This window comes from Venturia canescens, chromosome 1 (genome assembly GCF_019457755.1).
Source record: "Venturia canescens isolate UGA chromosome 1, ASM1945775v1, whole genome shotgun sequence".
NCBI classification, from domain to species: domain Eukaryota; kingdom Metazoa; phylum Arthropoda; class Insecta; order Hymenoptera; family Ichneumonidae; genus Venturia; species Venturia canescens.
This window is the reverse complement of record NC_057421.1, coordinates 4,848,025-4,868,830: the sequence shown is the minus strand read 5'-3', so window position 1 is coordinate 4,868,830 and position 20,806 is coordinate 4,848,025. Positions and strand designations below refer to the sequence as shown.

Sequence of the window (20,806 nt, the reverse complement as noted above, 5' to 3'; positions counted from 1 at the left end):
AACCGTTTCGAAGATCGGCATGAACGTGAATTTTCTTGCGAATATACTTTGAAAAATTCACCGCGGTGTCTTAATAAATGATAAAATTCTCGAAACTTTTTTCGCCGCCCACTCAGAATCATTCGTTTAATATTTTTCTCCCGTTTTCGTATCGCAGCTGAACAGTGTCGACGCGCAAGGTGAAAACATCGCAGATAACGGAGGCATCGTGATTGCATGACAAGAGTCGAATGGCCAGAAATAAACGAAAAAACCGTCACCCAGGATTGATCGAAGTCCGGAACAAATGGTTCGGTTAGGCTCTACCCATTCGTGGTACCCGACAGATAAACCGGAATATCAACGCTCCGGTGTCACTTCAGACTCACACAGTCCGAACGATTACCACTAATACATTTATCATCACTAGCTCTCTGATTCACAAAACTAATCATCGTCCAACGCTGCTGTCATCGAGAAAACTTGAATGTGAAAAAACTTTGGAAATTGGAAGCGAGCGATTTATCCGGTGGAGTGAAACAGAAAAACGAAGCGTGCGTTCGTTTACGACGTTCTACATTTATGAGAGAAGTCCCACCGCTGTTACTTGGCTAGTAATGAAAAAATAGTAATGATTAATTCAATTTTTGTGACAATCTTAAAGTAGATCATGCCCGAAGGACCGTATTTTATGGGTGCCTAAATTGGCTTGATTTTTACTTCTAATTAAAGATATAATCACTTTAAATTAATGTCAGAGTTATTTATTCGATATAGTTAATAAATTTTGTCAATTTATTTTTTCATGAATGAATGTACAAGGCATTAATTAATCGGGGATTCATCACTGATCGAACCCGAAATTTCATTCGTCCCTGGCGAAAACACTTTACTTTTTTATGTAAAAAATCGCATTCGAGAGCGCAAAAGGAAACACAACGAGAAATGGATCAAGAAAAAAGTATTAATAAAAAGACAGAAAGCTGTGACAGGAATGGGCCAAGCCAAGAAGAAACAAAATGCCGAAATGAACAAATGCGAGTTTATACGAGATTACCAATTTCGCTCAATCTTTAAGGTAATAAATTTAATACTAGCAAGACAATCGTCTCGAATTTTTTTTTCAAACTATCATTATATACTTCATTGTTATTATGTACTTTTTCATGAACTTCGTAAGAAGTTTATTCGTTATATGGAAAAATAAAAGATTTTTTAAGCATCGTCCCTGTAACCCTGTGTGTTTTTCTTCAAATTTAAGGTTGACCTATCGCAACAGCTAGTCAAGACACACCTTATTATTTTGAAAACTTTAAATTAACTATAGATGATGGATTTATATATTATTTTATTAGTATTACGAAAGTCCATGATTTTTCAGGTGTGTGTCGTAATGATTTATGGAACATCATTTATTATGTAGTTTTTTAATGTCATTCTCATTTGACTCACATCGTCCAATCAGCCATACTCCTAATACATATGGCAACGCTGTTTCCTTTGCTTACCATGTAATATCCCTTTGTGTGAGGAGGTTATATTTGACCATGAATCGACGCAATGTTCGGCTTGACCAGAAACGTTGTCTTCAAACAAATTTATTTTTCCTAGCATTCTGTTTCTCGGTTAAGAACCCTCAATTTGACTATTCAATGAATACAGTTTGACAGTTCACATATTCGAATCTGTTCCGTGTTATTCGAGGTTATGCAGCGATGCCACCTTTACGCAGTCAGAGCGGTAGTAGCAGAAGACGACGACACACCACGTAATTACTCGACTAAATCGAAGATTTTTATTTTATTTGTTCGGCAAACTTCGTTTTTTTTATAAAAAAATGATGAGGATCATTTTTTTAACATTTGAGAATTCTTTTTCAAAACATATCTAATCGGGAAAATTAGTTATTCGTGGCTTAAGTCTCTGTTGGAGTGCGGTCTTCATAAGCTGTGCGTTAAATTTTGAAATTTTATCGATTATTTATTGTTATAACTAGTCGATGATGCGCTGAAAAATTTTGCAGGCATTTTCCTGCGCACTTTAACTATGAAATAAAAAAATATCACGTTTGTATCTAATACTGAAGTTTGCGATAGGTTAACCTTAAACACGTTTATCTCAATGACCAATGAGACGAGCCCTTTAAAATTTGATATGCGTGCTAGTCAACTACCGCGATTTAAATTCTATGTAAATTTCAAGACCTTCTTAAGAAAATCGTTTCGTGCATGAACTACTTTAACTCATCATCGACGTTTCATGAACTAGAAATCATTCGACGTAATGAAACATCGATTCGAGAACCAGAAAAATGTTTACATTCCCATTCTGTTATGCCCCTCCATCCCATTTCGCCTCGACCACCCCTACCCATAACTGTGCGCAGTCGGAGAGTATGTTTCTCGACAAGAGGATGGTTTACTGTTCGACGTCAATACTCACAGAAAAAAAAACGAAAATCCGATACATCGCGAAATATGTAAGTAAAAAATTCCGATAGAAAATACACGATTGTGACTAAAAACCGATAAAATTCCTTTAGCAATATCGACTCTCCCATATTCATGACGTTTTATTTTAATTGGCAAAATATTCTGTTTGAAAAATGCTCTGCGAACGTTTCCGAATCGATTGAATTTTTTTCCTGAAATATTTGCTTACTATGGAAAAAAAATATTGCAATGAATAAATGTGGGCTGTTGAATCGGATACCCGTTTTATCAAATTGTGAGAAAAATTCAAGCATGGAATTTCAGAATGTTTTTTTTTTTACGTAGCACTCGTTTGAGTTTGTTGTTCGTTTTAATAAAAACTTCATTTGAAAATCGTATGTTAAAATTGTTGAATTCAGGGAGAAAATAAACGAATGTTCCAGCTCGAGGTACAGAAAAATAGGGAGATCAAGCTGCACGCGGAAAGCAGCTCGACGAGTTCGTACGAACGAGATGAAATAATGAGGAAGTATGAAACTCGAGTTTCTCATTTGTAGAATTTTTATATATTTCTTCGTTACCGAGCTCTGACCCAATTCGCTAGAGGAAACAATATTTAAATCACGCCCTATTCAAATAAAAGTACAAAGCGACAATAAAAAAGCGTTTTTTCCTTGAAAACGATGCATCGAGGTATGCCGTAAAAGCGATTAAAAGAAAATATGGAAATGTGTCGAATGAGAAGGATGGAAAACAAATACGTGAAAGAACGACAAAAAGTATGAGCAAGAAAACCGAGGGTCAGAGAAAATGTCAGCAGAAAATAAACAGAGAAGCAAAAAATACAGCAGGAGATAAGAAAATGAAACAAATGAATTAAAAAAAAATAAAAAAAAATTTAAAAAAACCAAAAAAAAAGAAGAAACAAGAATGACGAACAGCAAAGAAAAAGTACGAAAATACAATAGCGAAAAAAGATGTAAACATAAAGGAACATAAAAAATGAAGAGAAAATAAGAAGAATACAGTCAGAATAAATAAGAAAGAATGAAGTTGAGGGATAAAAATAGAAAGGAAAGGATAAAGGAGAGGAAAAGAGAGTTCACTGGCCCTGACCGTTTGGAGGTGATTCTCTCGACAAGTGTATTCAAGCCCTCCTCAGGGGTGCACACAACGAGGAAGCCGGGCTTGTCGTTTATCGACTCAACGGTGTGCTTCGTTCAGGTGAGTCTACGGACTCACTGGGGTATATGTATCAAGTTTTATACAGTGAAAAAGACGGCAGGGTTACAGTACGAGGAAAGGTAAAACGGGGCTGCCCAGGGCAAAAGCATTGCGGGCAGGTTGATTAATCGGGCGTCAGGGCTCCAGCCAACCTGGCGCCATGCTTCAAGGGGTTCTCAAAGCGAATTTCGACATTTATGAATATCCTTCATTCTGTTTTTCACACACCCTCAACACTTGGACGCTCAATGACAAAGAAGCTTATGAATACCAACATCAAAACACTGGCGTACGCACTCTCGGCCTTGTTTTTCCCCTCGAACATTCTCTCACTGTACTCATTAAGTATTGTTAGTATTTTGATGAACGTAATGTATGAAAGTTCTTATTGGAAATGGATCGATCGCTCTGGCCAGTGAAATGGGGTAATACAAAAATTTGACGATCAGCAATCATTTGCTAATTAATAAAAAATGGAATTTGGAATCGACCGGAAAGAAATGGAGGCAATAACGAAACGGAAACACTCTTGGAAGATGAGACTGTTCCGGTTACGAAATACACCCGACGGAATTGCTCAAAACTAATTGGGAGTAAACTTTTACCCGATATATTAATCCTCGGCTAATGACGTGAGTTAATCCCCGAACGATTTTAATCAAATTCAAATTCTGGATGCAATTAATTAGTAAATTGGATCTATCAATCGAGCGATCTGATATGGAAAGGAGCTAATAAATAAAGAGGACGAAAGTTGTTGGATAATTTGAGCGGAAATAAAATTTTGGGGTCAATATAATCCACCTCAGGGGAAAGAATTCAATTTTCTGCTAATTAAAGAAATTTATTTTTTTTTTTTTGCATGAGCGTATTTTTTGGTGGCATAAATTAGGGCACTCGAAATTTGGACTGATTCCTAACCTCTGAGAAGTTGCGGTTATATATTTTCCAACTTCTACCGTTAATATCTCTTTTAAGCATTCGGTAACCCTTCATTTTTATCGTCGCTATGGATTCCTTAAGTTTTTTTTCTATCTGTGAGACAGTTTGTGTAAGGAATTTAGAATTATTGAGTATATGAATTATTGAATAGAAACGTGTGGTGATGATGGAATCTCCATAAGCTTCCGTATAAATTTGACGATTTTTGGAGTTTTAATTATTTATTAAATTTTCGGTAGCCTGACCTGAAATTTGGCCAATCTATTCGCATGCACTTTTACTTTACGCTTATTTAAAATGAGTTATTTGTAGAATATTCGTGATCATTAAAGAAGTACCTTAATGGGACTTCTGTCATGACGAAAAATAAACACTCGACTCAGTCGATGGCCTGCAGTCACAAGAAGAGACAGAAAATGCAAATAATTTGCCTCCCCAGTATTCCTTCATGCTCGAATGAAAATTCTACGATCGTCTTTTTGTCATTAAATAGAAAGGAATGAAGTCCTATAAAAACACTTCTACGATGGAGAATAAAAACGAAAAATACAAATTGCTAATTTCGGATGGGAAAGACCGAAGGGGGAGAAAATATGTAAGAAAGTTTAGGCCGAAAGAAAATTTGAGAAAACTTCGATCCAGAAGTCTGTGTCTGCTTCTCATTTAAGTTTTCTTCCCCTTTTTCTCTCCTTTTCCGCCCAAAGGCTTTATGTCTCGCAATTACGATGCAATTACGATAAGACTCCGGTTGCCGTTTCGCGAAAGCACCCTCTGCCAGAAAGCGTGAATTCGAGACACGAGGGCGCCACCTACAACAACTTTTCTCTCTTTTGCAAGAAACGAATCACGTACAATATTTCTCGGTAAGTAGTTCTGTACGGTTACGGTGCAGACACAACGAACGAGGTCCGAAACGATCGCGAAGCAGCTTCTCTCATATTCCTATTTCCTCGATTCTCACTAACTAAAATTGTCTCGTAAACAGCCAATTATTTCAAATCCCTCAATTTCCTGTACATTTTTTGTCGGTTCACTAGCTTTTTATGGCTTCATATTTTTTGATATTCATTCACTTATTTTGAATGACGATGAGTCCATTTCAATTTCATATCCAATTAATGTGTGATCAGAAATAAACCTCATTTAACAGACACTGAATTTCAGTGTCTGATCAGTGACGATTGGAATAATGTTATTAAACAAATTTCCAATTCCAATTTTAATCCCCAGAATCTAAACTGCTTGATTAGCGAACGAAAAATCGAATCGAATTTTATTTTGGACGAAAATCCACCAAAAATTTCGTTTTATTCTCAAACTTGAACTGCTTCCCTCGATAAAGCAGAAATACACGAAAAATTTCGCTCCATTGTCAAACCTGAAGTAATTTTTTTTGGAAAAAAGTGGGATTCAAAAAATTGAATCTAAACGCACCCAGAGCTCTTCGTTTTCAAAGTGAAACTATTTTTCTCCCTTTTTTGACTGTTCAGTGTCATTGTCATTGTTATTTAGTTACCATTAGCAAATGGATTAAATTTTCATACCAACAATTGAAAACAATGGACTCGAGGTGATCACGAACAATTGTTCAAATGGTTGTTCACCGTGTTAAACACGTTGTCGAGCCCTTCGAGTCTTTCAACGTTCGTGGGTGGCGTTGAAACGACGTAAAAAAAAACAAAAGTATTAGCAAAAAAACATTATCTCTAGTGAGTGGAGTGAATTCTCTGATTGTTGAACTCTGCTCTGGTATTTGATTCGGTGCTAGTGTACATGGAAAAACGGTGAGCAAATAAAGCTTCGAGAGCAGCGTTCGCACTGTGGCTTCGAATATGCATCGCCAACTGAGAAACGAAAGGACGTAATTCTTGTGATTTTCGACTTTGGATCTGGTCGGCTTCGCCCTCAGGGGAACTAAAATTTCCAACGAATGCTGGAGTGACCTACACAGTGTGCTCTCGAATGACACGCGACGTGACAGTGATAGAATTATTGACGAATATTTGTACAGAGTTTTCTAGTGGAAAGAAATTATTATTATGGACTAAGCGTAAAAAACAAGAGAACGAGATGAGCACGAAAAACATTTGAAAACATTTTTTATCATCGAATTCACGCAGTTCCATTCGACGCAGAGAATGAACTTGCGAAGTGGTTTTAAAAAGTCGTAATCAAAATGAAGGACGATTTGCAGCAAAAAATAATTGCACGATTGAAGAGTTAACGGTGGGAATGGGATGGATGCGGAATTGAATAAAAATGAAAAAGCCGGCGGGCTGTCAGATCATTCAATTCTCATATAATCCAATAACGTTTCGTCCGATTTCGCGCCAAACCAATTCGTCATACATACGTTTATAATATACGTATATAGCGTGTGTGAAAAATGCGATACAACTTGTTCGAGTAGTGGCTTTATCGCGGGGTAATTTGAGCGAGAGAAACCCTGTAAATATATTTCTCGTTTTCACTCTCGCATTGATACGATTTCTCCAACACTTTAGCCAAAGCATCCATAGCCATGAATTGCTACATTCGTGGTTGAGTCGGTGTCAATAATGGCCATGCGTCATGTTACTTTGGAGCACAATGAAATTTATTGTTCGGTCTCTCGAGATGTAGCAGAAAAAATTCAACTGAGCTAATTAAAAAATCTCGTCCCACCTGAATCCAGCACACTTTTCATTCGCCGAATTCAACCTTTTAAGCTAACTACTGTACTGCATGCTAATCAAATAAGTGCTGAATTTTCAAAACGCTTTTAGACCAAGTTTAACGCACTGATTAAACGTATTGTTAGTGAATATGCCTTAAAGCATATTTTATAAGCGTGAAAAAATACTAAAACCAATAGTTTTACAAAACCATCGACTGATGAATGCAAATTCCCACGATGGCCCATTTTCACTGGTATTTTTCAAAGCATCATCTGTATTTTTTGACCGATTTTATTGCGCCAAACCTCATTTTGTTCCTCAACTGATCCCCTACGAATTCACCACGTAAATTTTTTTTTAAATTCATTCCTTTAGGAATTATGAATGAAAAAGTTTTTTCGCTAGATGAACAATTAGCTGCAACAGTGAAACGAATAAGTTGAGAAAAAAACTACGTGGTGGATTTGCAGAAGATCAGTTAATGAACAAAATGAGACGCGGTGCAATAAAATCGGTCAAAAATGCTGATAATTCTTTGAAAAATACTAGTGAAAATATGTCATCGTGGAGATTCGCATTTGTCAGTTGACGGTTTTGCAAAACTATCGTTTTTAATATTTTTACATGTTAATAAGATATGCTGCAATACAAATGCACTAACAATACATTTAAGGAGGGTGACTACGTTCGTCAAATTGATAAGAAATTGATCAAATTTGGTGATAATGTTCTTCAACATCAAGTGCGAAGACACAATTTTTTTCAAAATTTTCTTCTGCTTAGTTATCGAGTAATTACGGATTAAAGCAGATTTCTTATGCCCGGAATGTATACCTATATATATGGAAACGCTATGCTTATACACTTGAACTTTAGTGATCAATTACTCGATAACTGTACAGAAGAAAAATCTTAAAAAATTTGTACTGTCAAATTTGGCCCTAAAAAATATGTTCACCAAATTTTATTAAATTCTTATCATTTTGAAATTTTTAATGTATTTAACATGGTTTAGCATGGCAACATTGTATCGTCGGTAGCCACCCTCCTTAATCGGTACGTTGAACTTGGCCTAAAAGCGTTTAGAAAATTTAGTACTCATTTGACTAGCATGCAGTACAGTAGTTACCTTAACTCTATTTCTTTTCTTTCTTTTTCTTTGACATTGATGGTCGATTTTGTTTTCAACTGAAAGTTCTGTTTGAACGTGAATTCTCGTAAAGCGAATCGCAGTGCTTGATAAATATTCGTATATTTCGATAAAGTCAAATGCTAAATATTAACGAAGCATCAAGCACGTGATTCCTGCGTCTTTGGATCATCGAATTTTTCCTACTTTTCTACACATACGAATCCAACTGCATTTTGCTAATTTCACGCCACGATCAAGCGCCACAGCAATGACAGATGATGGCAGTTGGAGAAGAATAGGCGAGAGGGAGAGAGACCGAGAGAACGATGCCAAAAGAGGGACTCTACGTTCTATACATTTATATACCGAAAGGGGTGAGTGAGTAATTAAAGTTGGTCGTTCAAAGTCGAAACACGAGACCTCCACTTGGAAGCCAGGTACTCGGGGGCCAGTTGGGAGCTGCGGTTATAGTTGCAGCTGTTCCTGGGCTGCTCCTCGTTCAGAATTTGTAAGATCAAAGAGCGAAGAAAGAGTGGAAATGATTGAAAGAGATGTGATGAGCATATTGTGTAAAAAAATTGAAAATTGTGCTAATGCCCGTGATGAAAAATCGACGGGAATGTTTCAATTATTCAAAATAAAGGGCGAACATTCACTTCAGTCGATGGAATTTATTAAAAAAAACAGTTGAAAATTCAAGAACGGGTAACGACGATAAAATAGTAACAAAAAAAAACAAAGTAAACCGCATTTTTCCAGTATTCCCTATGGTACTTTGAGCACCATTCTTACATTGGTTTTTCTAATTTTCTGTGATGACAGAAAAATAATTCCAGCCTCGATTTATCGAGGCTGGAGTCACGAGTCGGAATCAGAGAGGGCGGCAAAAAAGAGACGCGAACCACTTCGTCACGCTCAAGAAAAGTCTGAAAAGAGTGAAGGTGGAAGTACTTGGTCTAGTTTACACGAGTGACGGTTCTCAAACGAGTCCACATGGACCTCTCATCTCAGGACACTCTCATTCCGCTCTCCGTCAACGAAGCTATTTTTGCCGGGTGTTGGTGTTTCGAATATATATCATCTCAGGTGAGTAAAACCTCGAAACTTTGTTTTACTCCTTATTCGACGATGTACAGGGTGTTGGAATTACACATTTTCTTCGAGCTTCGGTCTTTGCGTTCTTGTGAAGAGAAAAATAAAGGAAAATTACCAAGAACTCATCAAACTTTTTCGCTAATGAAAAAGCCTGTTGCCAATCAATTTTTTCCCTTAAGACTTTCCCACTCAAATTTCGACTATAAAAAGAATTTTTCATTAAATCTAAAACTCGAATTACGAGTAAATTAATAGAAAATGTATAAATGTTAGAAAACGGAGGAGAATCGGGTTCCCTTTGTCTAGACTTATTTATTGTCTCATGAGAAGGTGCAAAACTTCGGCTCGGATTACCAAGAATAGAGTCCGAAACTCACTGGATACACGCGGATTTTATAAATGTGCACGCTTCCATACGAAGAGTGCATTTCATCTTCGTACTCTGGTTGCTGAGGAAACCTCGGGAGACGCCAAGTGACCGAGTTGGAACTCGGGGTGACTCGTTCAGGAATAGTTTGCCTGTTCGCGAGGCTCTTGAGATTAACCATCGTTTGCTTATGTAGGCATCAGAAGAACCCTCCGGCTCCCCGTTCAATTTTCATTCGGTCCCTCATTCTGTGAACTCCCTGAAGTTGAGTTTCGGGCAATCTCGGTGTTTCTAACAATTCAATTGGCTCTTGGGATCGAGACGAATGTTTTTCGTGTGTTTATCAATTATTATTATTTTGCTGTCGTTGGTAATGTCAACCACGTTCGATCCAAAGTCGTTCGAACGGTCCAACTTACCAGGGGTGCAAAAATTCAATCGACTTTTTACGGTAGTGACTTTTTCTCCATTCGTTAGGAACACAATTTTATCGGAATGAATGATAACGTGCACGGAGAAGAGCGATGGAACGTAAAATCAGAGGCTGATTATGAAAACGATCTGCTCGAAGAGTTGCGTCAGTTTCGAGATCCTTACTAATTGTGCTGTCTCTTTTGGTTCGTTCATTCGGAGGTTAATCCTCCGAGCAACGTTTACCCTTCGTTAACGATTATTAGTCGCTCTCAGCCGAAGTTCCGCATCCCCCTCCCTCCGGGGCGTCGCTATTCCTCTCAATCACCCTTAACGCGGATATATTTCAGTTGGTTGCTGGCCCGAGCATATCACTTTTTCCTATAAACGTCCACGAGCAGACTGTACTTTTTATACGGTCATTTCTGTATTTAACGGTACGCTGAGCATGCACAAAAAAAGAAGAGGAAATGCGAAGGTGAGAGTGAGAGAGATGAGAGGAAATGAGTTAAAGGGAGAAAGAGAAAAATGCAGAAAAAAAGAAACGGCGAGAGAGGAAAGTTTGGGAGAAAGAGGAAAAAGAGGAGAAAAAGTATGGGGAAAAAATAAAAGGCTCCGAGAGCGGGGTGGGGGGTGAGAAATGGCAAAAAGAAGCTTTACGCTCGGTGCTTTACGTCGGCCTTTTATTAATACTGCCGAGTAATGAAGTCAGCGCATAGCGATAAAGCTCCGACGCCAGCCCCTCGATCCCCGCCGACCGCTCCCCCGCCGTTCTCACTTTCAACCCCTTTTTTCTCAATCTCTCATGGTACCGCACACCACCTACAAACGCATGGACAAAAACCTTCGCGCGTGCAAAACGCTAACCACCACCACCAGTTTTCACCACTTCATTTTCATTTTATTCTTCCTTTTCTCATTTTTTTATTCTTTAATTTTATCCATTTTTTTTATCCTCGTATACACTGGCCTCGATTTTTCGGCTAGGAAACACGCTCTTTAATGAGAAATGCATTTACGCCGCAATTTCGAGGCGATTATCACTACTGTGAACAAGTATGATTCTATGAGATCGATCAGGATCATTTGAGGGCTGATGATCCGGGTGGGGTTCAGTATGTCGAATAACCGAATTGTAGAATGGTCGATATTTCGAAGTTTTAAAAGTTGTGATATCAGAGTGGAGAATAACGAGTAATTCGAAATTCTTATTCCCTATCAACTATTTAACAGATTACGTGTCTGATAGTATATTCCTTCTTTGCATTCGTATTTACTCGAAAATGTATATTTCGATAGTTTGCATTTCGAATGCAATTTTTACAGGCCATAGGAATATCAAAAGCTCATAATTTCGAATTCGATATGGAGAGTAGTTGTTTTTTATAGACAGACCAGAATATAGAATAGCGAAAAATCGAAGGTGAATTTTTTGAGACTACAAAACTTGGATATGCAGAATAGCGATGGCTCGAAAAGACGAAGGTCAAAATGGCGATGGTTGAAATTGAGGATCGCTAGTCTGAGTGAGTGAGTGAGTGAGTGAGGAAGCGTGTATTTTGAGCTCTGCTGCATTTCTTTATTTCGATCGGTCGACTTTCTAGCGTTTCACCATTTTGACCGTTCGACTTTTTGGTGTTTCAGTATTCCAACCTGAAGAATATTTGCTCTTCCGTTATTATATGTTCGAAATTGTGAATATTCTCAGTATTGCTGATTGCAATAATTTATGAATCGAAAGAGTGATAGTCGAGTTTTCGGAAAATCGATATTTTGGTCGTCGTTCTATGGCCGATTGTTACATTCTATTTTCGACGTAAACGTGCTCTTCGAACTTTAAAGTTTCTACTTTATATATTTTCGATATTCAAAGCTCTAGTCGAATTCATCCATCTCCATAATATCATTCAAAGGTTCTATATTCGAGATTACAGCTGTTCAAATTTTCAGTCATTCTAACATTTTATTCCCACCCATCTATCATTCAATGCTCTGCAATCAGGAAAGTCGTGCTCTAACTTCATGGTTATTATTAATCAAGTGTAATGATCATCAGTCGAGTAATAATGCCCTTCGGACCATCACGACAGAAACACTCGAGATCCAGAGGGCAGGTCGAGTACGAAATATTGAAAAGGATAAGTCCTTTTCCATTTTCCTTTCCGATACGTCGATAACGAGCTATCCTCGAAATGAGCAGGAGCCAATCGATCGCGCTCGACACAACAAATGGGCGGGGCAGCCACGCGCACGGGATTGGCTCTCGACTGTTTTCACCGATATCTCGATAGTGGTGCACCCCAAAAAAAAATGCTTGAGGACTTTATTCTTTGATTTTTCAAGCTCGATTCGGCACGGTAGATAGGAAATTCTGAATAAGCCTGCTTCGAAGCTTATAAGTAATCGAGGACCAGGGTGAGAAATAGAGAAGTTGAGAGAAAAAGGGAGTTAAACTCGACCAGGAAGTCGGGCGTGCTGAGAGAGCTCGTATAGAGAACGCAGCGGGGACGACAATCCGGATACGTTTCGGTAGAACAAAAGCTCGGAGAATCGAGCAGAGACAATTGAACTTGCAGAAAGCAGCAGCCGCTACATAAAACGAGAAGGGGCGAGAGAGGTGAGAAAGGGAGCTTGATATTCGCATGGAAACTCGAAAGGATTTCACGCGCCCTGAGGCCGAGCTATAAAGGGTGTGACAATGGACGTGTGAGCATACGAATCGAAGGCAAAAAAACCGTCTTCGATCATTCCAGTTTATTAATTCGTTCGTAAACTTCGTCCAGAGCATTATGCACAACATTTCAATGCAGAAAATCGTTTCCTCGACAAATATCCAGTTTTATAGCAAACAAAATACAAGCATTGGATGAAATCGTTGTACATTTTGTTGATATTTTGTGATGTTTCATGCTCGAGCAGATGATAAATCAATCAAAAATCACACATTGATCCTTGGGGGTTTCTCGAACACATCGAATCTTTAAACGAAAGTTTTAAACATCAGGCCTGAAGGTAATTAGTTCCTGGTAGTATGGAATATATAAATCATTCGCTAAACACGATATACGGGGGAAAGGCTGCAGATATTATACGAGAGAGTTAGAGAGGAGTCCCGAGAGAACTGCTGACGATCGATTCCTCCGATGCTAAACTCTCAAGCCCTCTGCCCTGTATTGTGGTGCCCGTCACTTGCACGTGCGCGCATGATTCTCCCAAACGGTAATTAATAACTTGGGTCACCCAAAATCCTGCCCAACCGTTCACCAATTTTCAGCAATTTTTTTTTTTCATTTATTGAAAAAACCCCTCAGTTTTGGGGCTCCTCGTTTGGAAATCAATTTTGGAAAATCCGAACAACGTTTCAGCACACAATTTTTTAAGGATCAGAGGACGTGACGGGAAAGTTTTACATTTTATTAAGAAACGAACTTATGGAGGAGTTGAAACTTCAAACGTTTGAAAAGTTGTAACGCCCTATAAAAATCTATGGGCACTGCAATCATTTTCAATTCGGATTTATAAAATTTCGTCAAGTTTTTTTTTCATTCGATTATATTTTTCATGTCTCTTTACACCGGTGAGATTCCGCAACAACTCGCAGTCTATTTTCCATTACTGTCGTTATCTGTATAAAAAAAAAAAAAAAAATACACTGGATACCGAGTGTCAAAGCATAACGAAAAATCAAGGGATACGCGATAAGACGCGAATGGAAAGATAAAGGAGTGCCTTCGCAGTAGGTCCAGCGAAAGGAATCGCCGAAGGCTTTTCTACGAAACTCGGAAATCCCTACTCGCAAAAAAGAGAGGAAAAGGAATTTCAATGCAAAGATAATATCGTGAAAACTGGCGTTCTTGTATTCATTTGTAAATAAAAATATTTTGTTTTTTCGCTGTACGTTTTTTCCAATTTTCATCTACCATCGTCAAATGGTGGCAGCCGAATGAATAGATACTCTTTTCATAGGTACGACAAAAAGTCTCATTTTGGAGTCAATAATTTGGCGGAAATTCGAAAATTTGTTGAAACCGATTACACAAAATCGACAAAGAATAAAGTTTTTTCAAAGTCTCCATTGACTTAATCAAATTTTTCGATTCGATTGCATTCTCACACGGAGAGAATATTTTCACTACAAATTCGAAACTGGATTCCTACGAAGGATGGGTCCATTGACATCAGGACGAAGCGTCGATAGCAGAGAGTTACGAGTGCTCCCAATGAACAGACAATTTGCCTGTCACATTGGATCCAGATCGTGACTTAATTAGCAAACGTCGATGCTTACAAGCGCTCCAGCCCGTAACGACCTTATCAAAACACGGTTTATATAGTTGCGTCAGAGTTGCGAAGGAAGCTCATCCAGCTTAACAACAACGAACGAGCTCAAGATAACATCGATTATTCAGAAGGTTGGTAATGGCGCAAATCGCCTTAACAAGCTGCGTCGATTTCCTCGGAAAATAAAAAATGTAAAAGCAACTCGATCAATGTTTTTATACGCGAAACAATGTTTATTTCTGACTGAACATCATTTTTCATTCGATCTGAGAGAGCGCGGATTCAATGAAAATGAAAAAATCAACAGTCACGAGTGAATGACTGCGAGCAAGTGCTGTCACATTTGATGTACCGCTGAAATCGTTGGAAGTGGCTCAAAGTTCCAAAGATTCATCTGCTATGAGAAAATTTCCTACAAATAACAAGCGCTCGACCCCACATTTACGACTTCGATGGATCAATGCTAAAAGAACTGCTACTCGAAAGATAAGCGCAGAAGATAATAAAATAAAACGTAGAAGATCTTTTTTTAAAAAATTAGTATTATATCACCATTGTCTATACTTTGACTGCGTGCGATTTCTGTCTCAGCAACTTGGCCGAAAACCATTCTAATTCCAATCGAGAATCCTGCAGTGGACTTGAAACTGCTGTGCAAGCCGCTCAATACTTTTTCGAATTCGTCATCAAGGAAACGTAAAGAACGAATTGCTCTCGCCACCTCGAATGCGTTTTCGTTGAACGAAAGTTTAAACTCGGCGAGCCTCGGTCCAGCAATGACGTGACAAGAAACTGCGTCGCAGTCCCGTCAGACTATCAACCATGAATGACTTTCATGAAATCAGTCTCGAAATGACGTCCGTGGTGGGAGAGCGAGATGATAACGGTGAGAAAAAAAATAATCGTGCAGCAGTACTGACTCGACAGCTGGAGCGAGAAAGCGCTTGAACTTTGCAAGCATCGAGGAAACGTTTCGCAGTAGGCAAGATGGAATCGTTAGTTGAATAAATTAAAAATCGATCGATTCCGGTGTTTGATCTTCGAATGAACATTCGCGAACGATTATTCAGAGCAAACTGTCAAAATTTATGCGATAAAAAAACAGTAAAATAAAAGACAACGATGGAGCTGTCTTTCGTTGCTAGTACAGTGAGTGTAATCTTGCTTGTTTATCTCTTCTACAAATACTTCATTGAGATAAACAACTATTGGGAGAAAAAAGGTGTCCCGACGGTCCCCGGTGCCCTTCCATTGATTGGTCACCTGTCCATGATATTTCGGACCCACAAATCACTTCCTTGCTTCTGCGCTGAAATTTACAAGGCGAACACAGGTCGAAGCATGGTTGGATTCTATCAAGCACGAAATCCTACGCTCATGCTCATGGATCCGGAGCTCATAAAGACAGTGCTGATCAAGGATTTTCCGAAGTTTCACGAGAACGTGTTCAACGTGAACGAAAAAATCGATCCACTCGTCTCCAAAAATCCTTTCTTCACCTCCGGTGATAAATGGAAGCTGCAACGCAATCGTCTCTCTTACGCTCTCATGTCGAGCAAGAAACTCCGTATTTTGTGCCTCGCGATCGCCAGAGTGTGCGAAAAATTCACGAAATATTTAGCCGATCAAGTCGAACGTTCGAAAGACGGTATTTGCGAGATCGATACTAAGATATTCAGCAATTGTTTCACCGGCGAAGTAGTAGCGAGTGCGGGATTCGGGGTCGAGGGTGATTTCTTCGTTAATGGATCTGGACCAAATTCGTTTCGCGAAGCTGTAGAAGGTTTTATGGAGCCGAGTTTCTTGAACAGTTTCATGCAAACAATGCTCTTCTTATGTCCGCGCTTAAATACAGTTTTGCAGCTTCCTTTTCTGCCGAAGAAAATGGACAGTTTCTTCCGGCGTATCATTCGTGAGATGATCAGCCTTCGGGAAAAGGACGGAATTCCCCGCAACGACTTTCTGCAGCTGATGCTGGAGAACTCGAAGAGCAAGAGCGAGGAAATTGACGAGGAATCGATAGCCGCGAGCGCGACATCTTTTTTCCTTGATGGTTACGAAACCTCGGCGATAACTCTGGGCTTCTTCGCTTATCAGTTGGCCGAAAATCCAGACGTACAAACAAAATTGAGGGACGAAGTTAATACGATTCTCGAAAAACACGAGGGGCAAATGAGTTACGAGTGCCTCGGAGAAATGACGTACATGGACCAAGCGCTCAACGAGTCGATGAGATTGTACCCGGCTCTTGGTGTTCTCCAGAAAAAATCCAGCGAACCTTTGAAAATCGTAGGCGAAGATGGCATCGAATGCACGCTCGAACCCAACACCGACCTCGTCATTTCGGTTCAAGGGATCCACAGAGACCCAAAATATTGGCCGAACCCAAATATTTTCGACCCCGAGAGGTTCAACGACGAACGCAAACACGAACGTCCTAAAATGGCTTTTTTGCCATTCGGCGAAGGCCCTAGAATTTGCGTTGGCATGAGATTCGCTTTGTTGCAAATAAAAGCAGCCGCTAGCATGATCCTCAAGGAATTCAGCATTGAAAAATCCTCGAAAAATAACCGACCGTTGGTTTACGGCCCCGGGGCAATACTCACCAGCATAGAGGGAGGCGTTTGGGTTAAATTGAGGTCCCTCAAACGACCTTGACTCTGTTACTATCTATCAACTATTTGTGACAATATTTGAAGTTTAAATAACACCTCGTTTTCAAATAAAAATTCATTTCGTTACCTTGACAACTCCTTCGATACTCATTCTCCTCATAAAATTATTATCGAATTATCACTAAATTAGTGTTAAATAAATATTTAAGCCTTAATTCTAACAAAAATCGAATTTCCAAATCTACTCTGAAATAAATGAGCAGCATAAAATTGAAGCTGACCAACAGCGGTTTGACAGTTAAACTGTTTTCGAATCCTCGATCAATCTTGGGCTAGATTCAAATCGATTAACTGAACGAACAGAAAAATTAAACTTGCAAAAAATGTAATACAAAAGTTTATACTTTCGAATTTTTGTTCGACTCTTCACTGTTCAAGATTCGAAAAATCTTCAACTGTCATATTAACGCATGAAATTGATGAACCAAAATTGACCATGAAATGATCAACTGTACCTAAAAACATCAGCGTCATCCGCTCGTGACCAGGGAGGCTCTATTCTCGAATCGGCACGATGCGTTCGTGCGCATCTTCGCGTGTGCGAGGGGCGCATTAGGCGCGGACGTTTGAATTCAAATGTTCGCATTGCTGAGAATTAAGAAATTTTGTTTCCTTCAGTAAAAATATTTGAATAAATTTTCCATCTGACGGATCAAACGGATCACAACGATCGTGAAAAATCCGTGTATAATCCAACATCAACAAGGTCAACGAAGGTCAAAATCAACAAGGGGAGTTGACCTTCGTTCAGCATTTCATCCAATAAATCGATTCCATAAGGACCGTCATTCAATTTTTGGTTAGAATTTAAATTGAAAAAAAAAATTTTTAATTTATGATGAGCTGTCACTCGCATTTGTTTCTATTGAAACGTGCACGCCTAATGCGTAACACGAGTATCACTCGACGCGTGAAGATGCGCACAAACGTATCGTGTCGATTCGAGAATAGGCTCCCAGATCCAAATTATTTCCTATCCATCTCCCCGGCGCCTCATCAAGTCCAATCGACGTAGTTTTACAGTACGCCATCGGTTCTTGCATAGTTCACCTTCTGAAAGAAGCTTCAATCGAGGCGAAAAAAAGTAAAGCAATTTTGAAAAGGCAGGAGAGAAGCCAGAGTAATTAGTTTTCTGGATTCGAGTAGTCACTTCGGTAAACGGGCCTCATACGTGTGCTCAGAGTCGGGAGAATTATTATTTAGTTATTTTTCACGCTGTCGCGAGCGTCGCCACCTCCCGGGCTTCAAATTCGGGTGCCAAGGAGACTATAGGTAAGGAGTGCAATCTCGGCGATCGGGCACGTCCGTAAAAGTGTCGGGAAAGAGGGTTCCTCTCGAGCGGCGCTGTTGTAGTTTCGTACGGTGGCGCATGCGCACAATGTACGCGTTATATACGCGCATGCGTTGCTGCCAGCTGACACTGTGATATTACTATTAAAATACATTAACAAATTGCAGTCATTTTTTATATAAATGAATAAAAAAAAATATAATTCAACAACATCAATTGATTTTTTTTAATTTCTGCTATAGTCAACGAACAATAACATCTATGATGGAAAAAAAAATAAAACGAACGAGGATTCGAACCGCCAACTCCACGAGTACAAGCCCAACATGGAACCGTCACACCACGTAAACTCTTGATATTCTAACGGCAGAAAATGCTACTGGCTTATCCGGGCCGCTTGATATGTTAAGGTTTTATGAAACAATAACTGTGGTCACAAGAGTTATAGTTATCAATCTAATTTTCAAACATTCATAAATATCATTCAAAAAAAAATTTGTAACAGAAAAAATTTTTTTCGACATGAGTATATATGAACCGGCAATCTTCCGGATGCTATAGTTTTCTTAACAGCGCGACATACGAGGGGGGATCAGCTGATACTTTGAATGTGCGAAGCACAGGGTTTCACGTCGCTGGAGAATATTATTACAATACATATTAGTACTTTCGATCACGAGCGGTCATAATTGTTGATTCAACAATTTTTTATAGGGGCAAACTCTTTAAATCCACGATTCCGCCGCCATCATCAGCCGCCATGACGGTCAGTTTCACCAACGACATTGATTTTATTACTATATATATTGAAGCGAAACACACTCTTAAACACTTATTTCGACGACATGGCACGCACGAGTGTTTACACCGGCGGCCATGTTGAAAAACTGTCACTTCGCGAAGCGGCGCTCGGGAAGCGAGGCGCTCAGCGCTGCCAACTCAATTTCATTTTACCAAAACTCCCTAGATTCTCAAAGTTCTTGATTTTATTCAATTTCAATTAAATAAACTCTTTCTTATTGAAAATAATGATGCGGATTGTTAAAGAAACGTATTGTGGACAATTTGGTGAAAATTTCAGATTAAAATTATTTAAAAACATAAGAAAACTTTTCTTTGAAAGATCGAGCGTGCACAATGCGCATGCGCGATGACCTACTTTCACAGGCACGTGCAATAGACGCAGTCACGATCAAATAATTAATTAAAATGAAATAAAAATGTTATTGTTTAGAAATTTGTTAGAAATCATAGCAAAATAATTGAAAAAGATACGAATTGTGCATAAAAACAATAAAAATTGAGTTTATTAAATTTCATTAAATTCTCGCACATGCGCAGTGTGACTGCAGCTCAACTCGGCCAATTGGGACCCACGCGGGGGAGTTAGCGCACCAATCAGAGAATTTAGAGTGGGAGTCCCTGGTTCGAGATTAAGTCGCGCAGCGAATTAGAGTGAGGGACAAAGTCCAAGCGCATTATTATTATTATTTCCTTTGTTTGAGAGAGTATAAAAACCCGAGCGCAGAAGCTCCGGTAGCTAGTCTCGTCTCGAATCTCGCCACGCTAAGAGCTAGTCTCGTCTCGAATCTCGCCACGCTAAGAGCCAGTCACGTCTCGAATCCCTGAGAGCTCGACTCGCATACCATAACCAAAAGCCAGTCTTGCCTCCGGATCTCGCCGCGTGAACTCGCCAATAAAACGAGAATAAAGAAACATCAAATTTTTCACTCATTTTAAAAATCGCTCTAAAATCAAAGAGCAAAATAACATCGCTATTATCCCACTCAGAATTCAAACAGAATAACACCTTTCCTCCTCACGCTAGGAGGGCCGGGTTCATTCGATTTCGTTTGAACTCAAGATTCCTAGGTGAGTTTCCGATCTATCCAGGAGGGCCGGGACAGTTCGATTCCGTTCTGTCTCAAGATTCCTGGTAGATTTCCAATCCTTTTTCTATCCAAGAGGGCCATGGCCGTTCGATTTCGTTCGGTCACAAGATTCTTGGGTAGGACTCCTACCTTTCCACGCCAGAGGGGCCGGGACAGTTCGGCTTCGTTCTGTCTCAAGATCTCTGGGTGGATTCTTTTCCATCTACAAACCATTGCTTTCTGAGTGGCGATTAAATTCATTAAAAATTATTAAAACCAAGCAAGTTTCTTTATTCTCAAGCGGGACAGTTCCAAATCAGCTATTATTTTTCAAATTGAACTAACAAAATTATTCAAAACGAAACAATTTCGAGTCATTTATTATTCTGAGCTAATTAAATCATTCCAAAAGCGAAATATCTCACTAAAAAAAATCATAATTTGAATTA

At 39.1% G+C, this 20,806-nt stretch overlaps 1 protein-coding gene across 1 annotated transcript; it reads left to right on the top strand.

The window, feature by feature from the left end:
- The first annotated feature begins 15,425 nt into the window (after nucleotides 1-15,425).
- Nucleotides 15,426-17,267, top strand: LOC122414669 (cytochrome P450 6a2-like). The gene has a single exon (XM_043426173.1). The coding sequence runs from the start codon at nucleotides 15,643-15,645 to the stop codon at nucleotides 17,176-17,178; it is 1,536 nt and encodes a 511-aa protein (XP_043282108.1). The 5' UTR covers nucleotides 15,426-15,642; the 3' UTR covers nucleotides 17,179-17,267.
- Nucleotides 17,268-20,806: the final 3,539 nt, after the last annotated feature.

Coding starts and splice junctions, on each gene's coding strand:
- LOC122414669 (XM_043426173.1), top strand. CDS start 15,643: ATGGAGCTGTCTTTCGTTGCTAGTACAGTGAGTGTAATCTTGCTTGTT.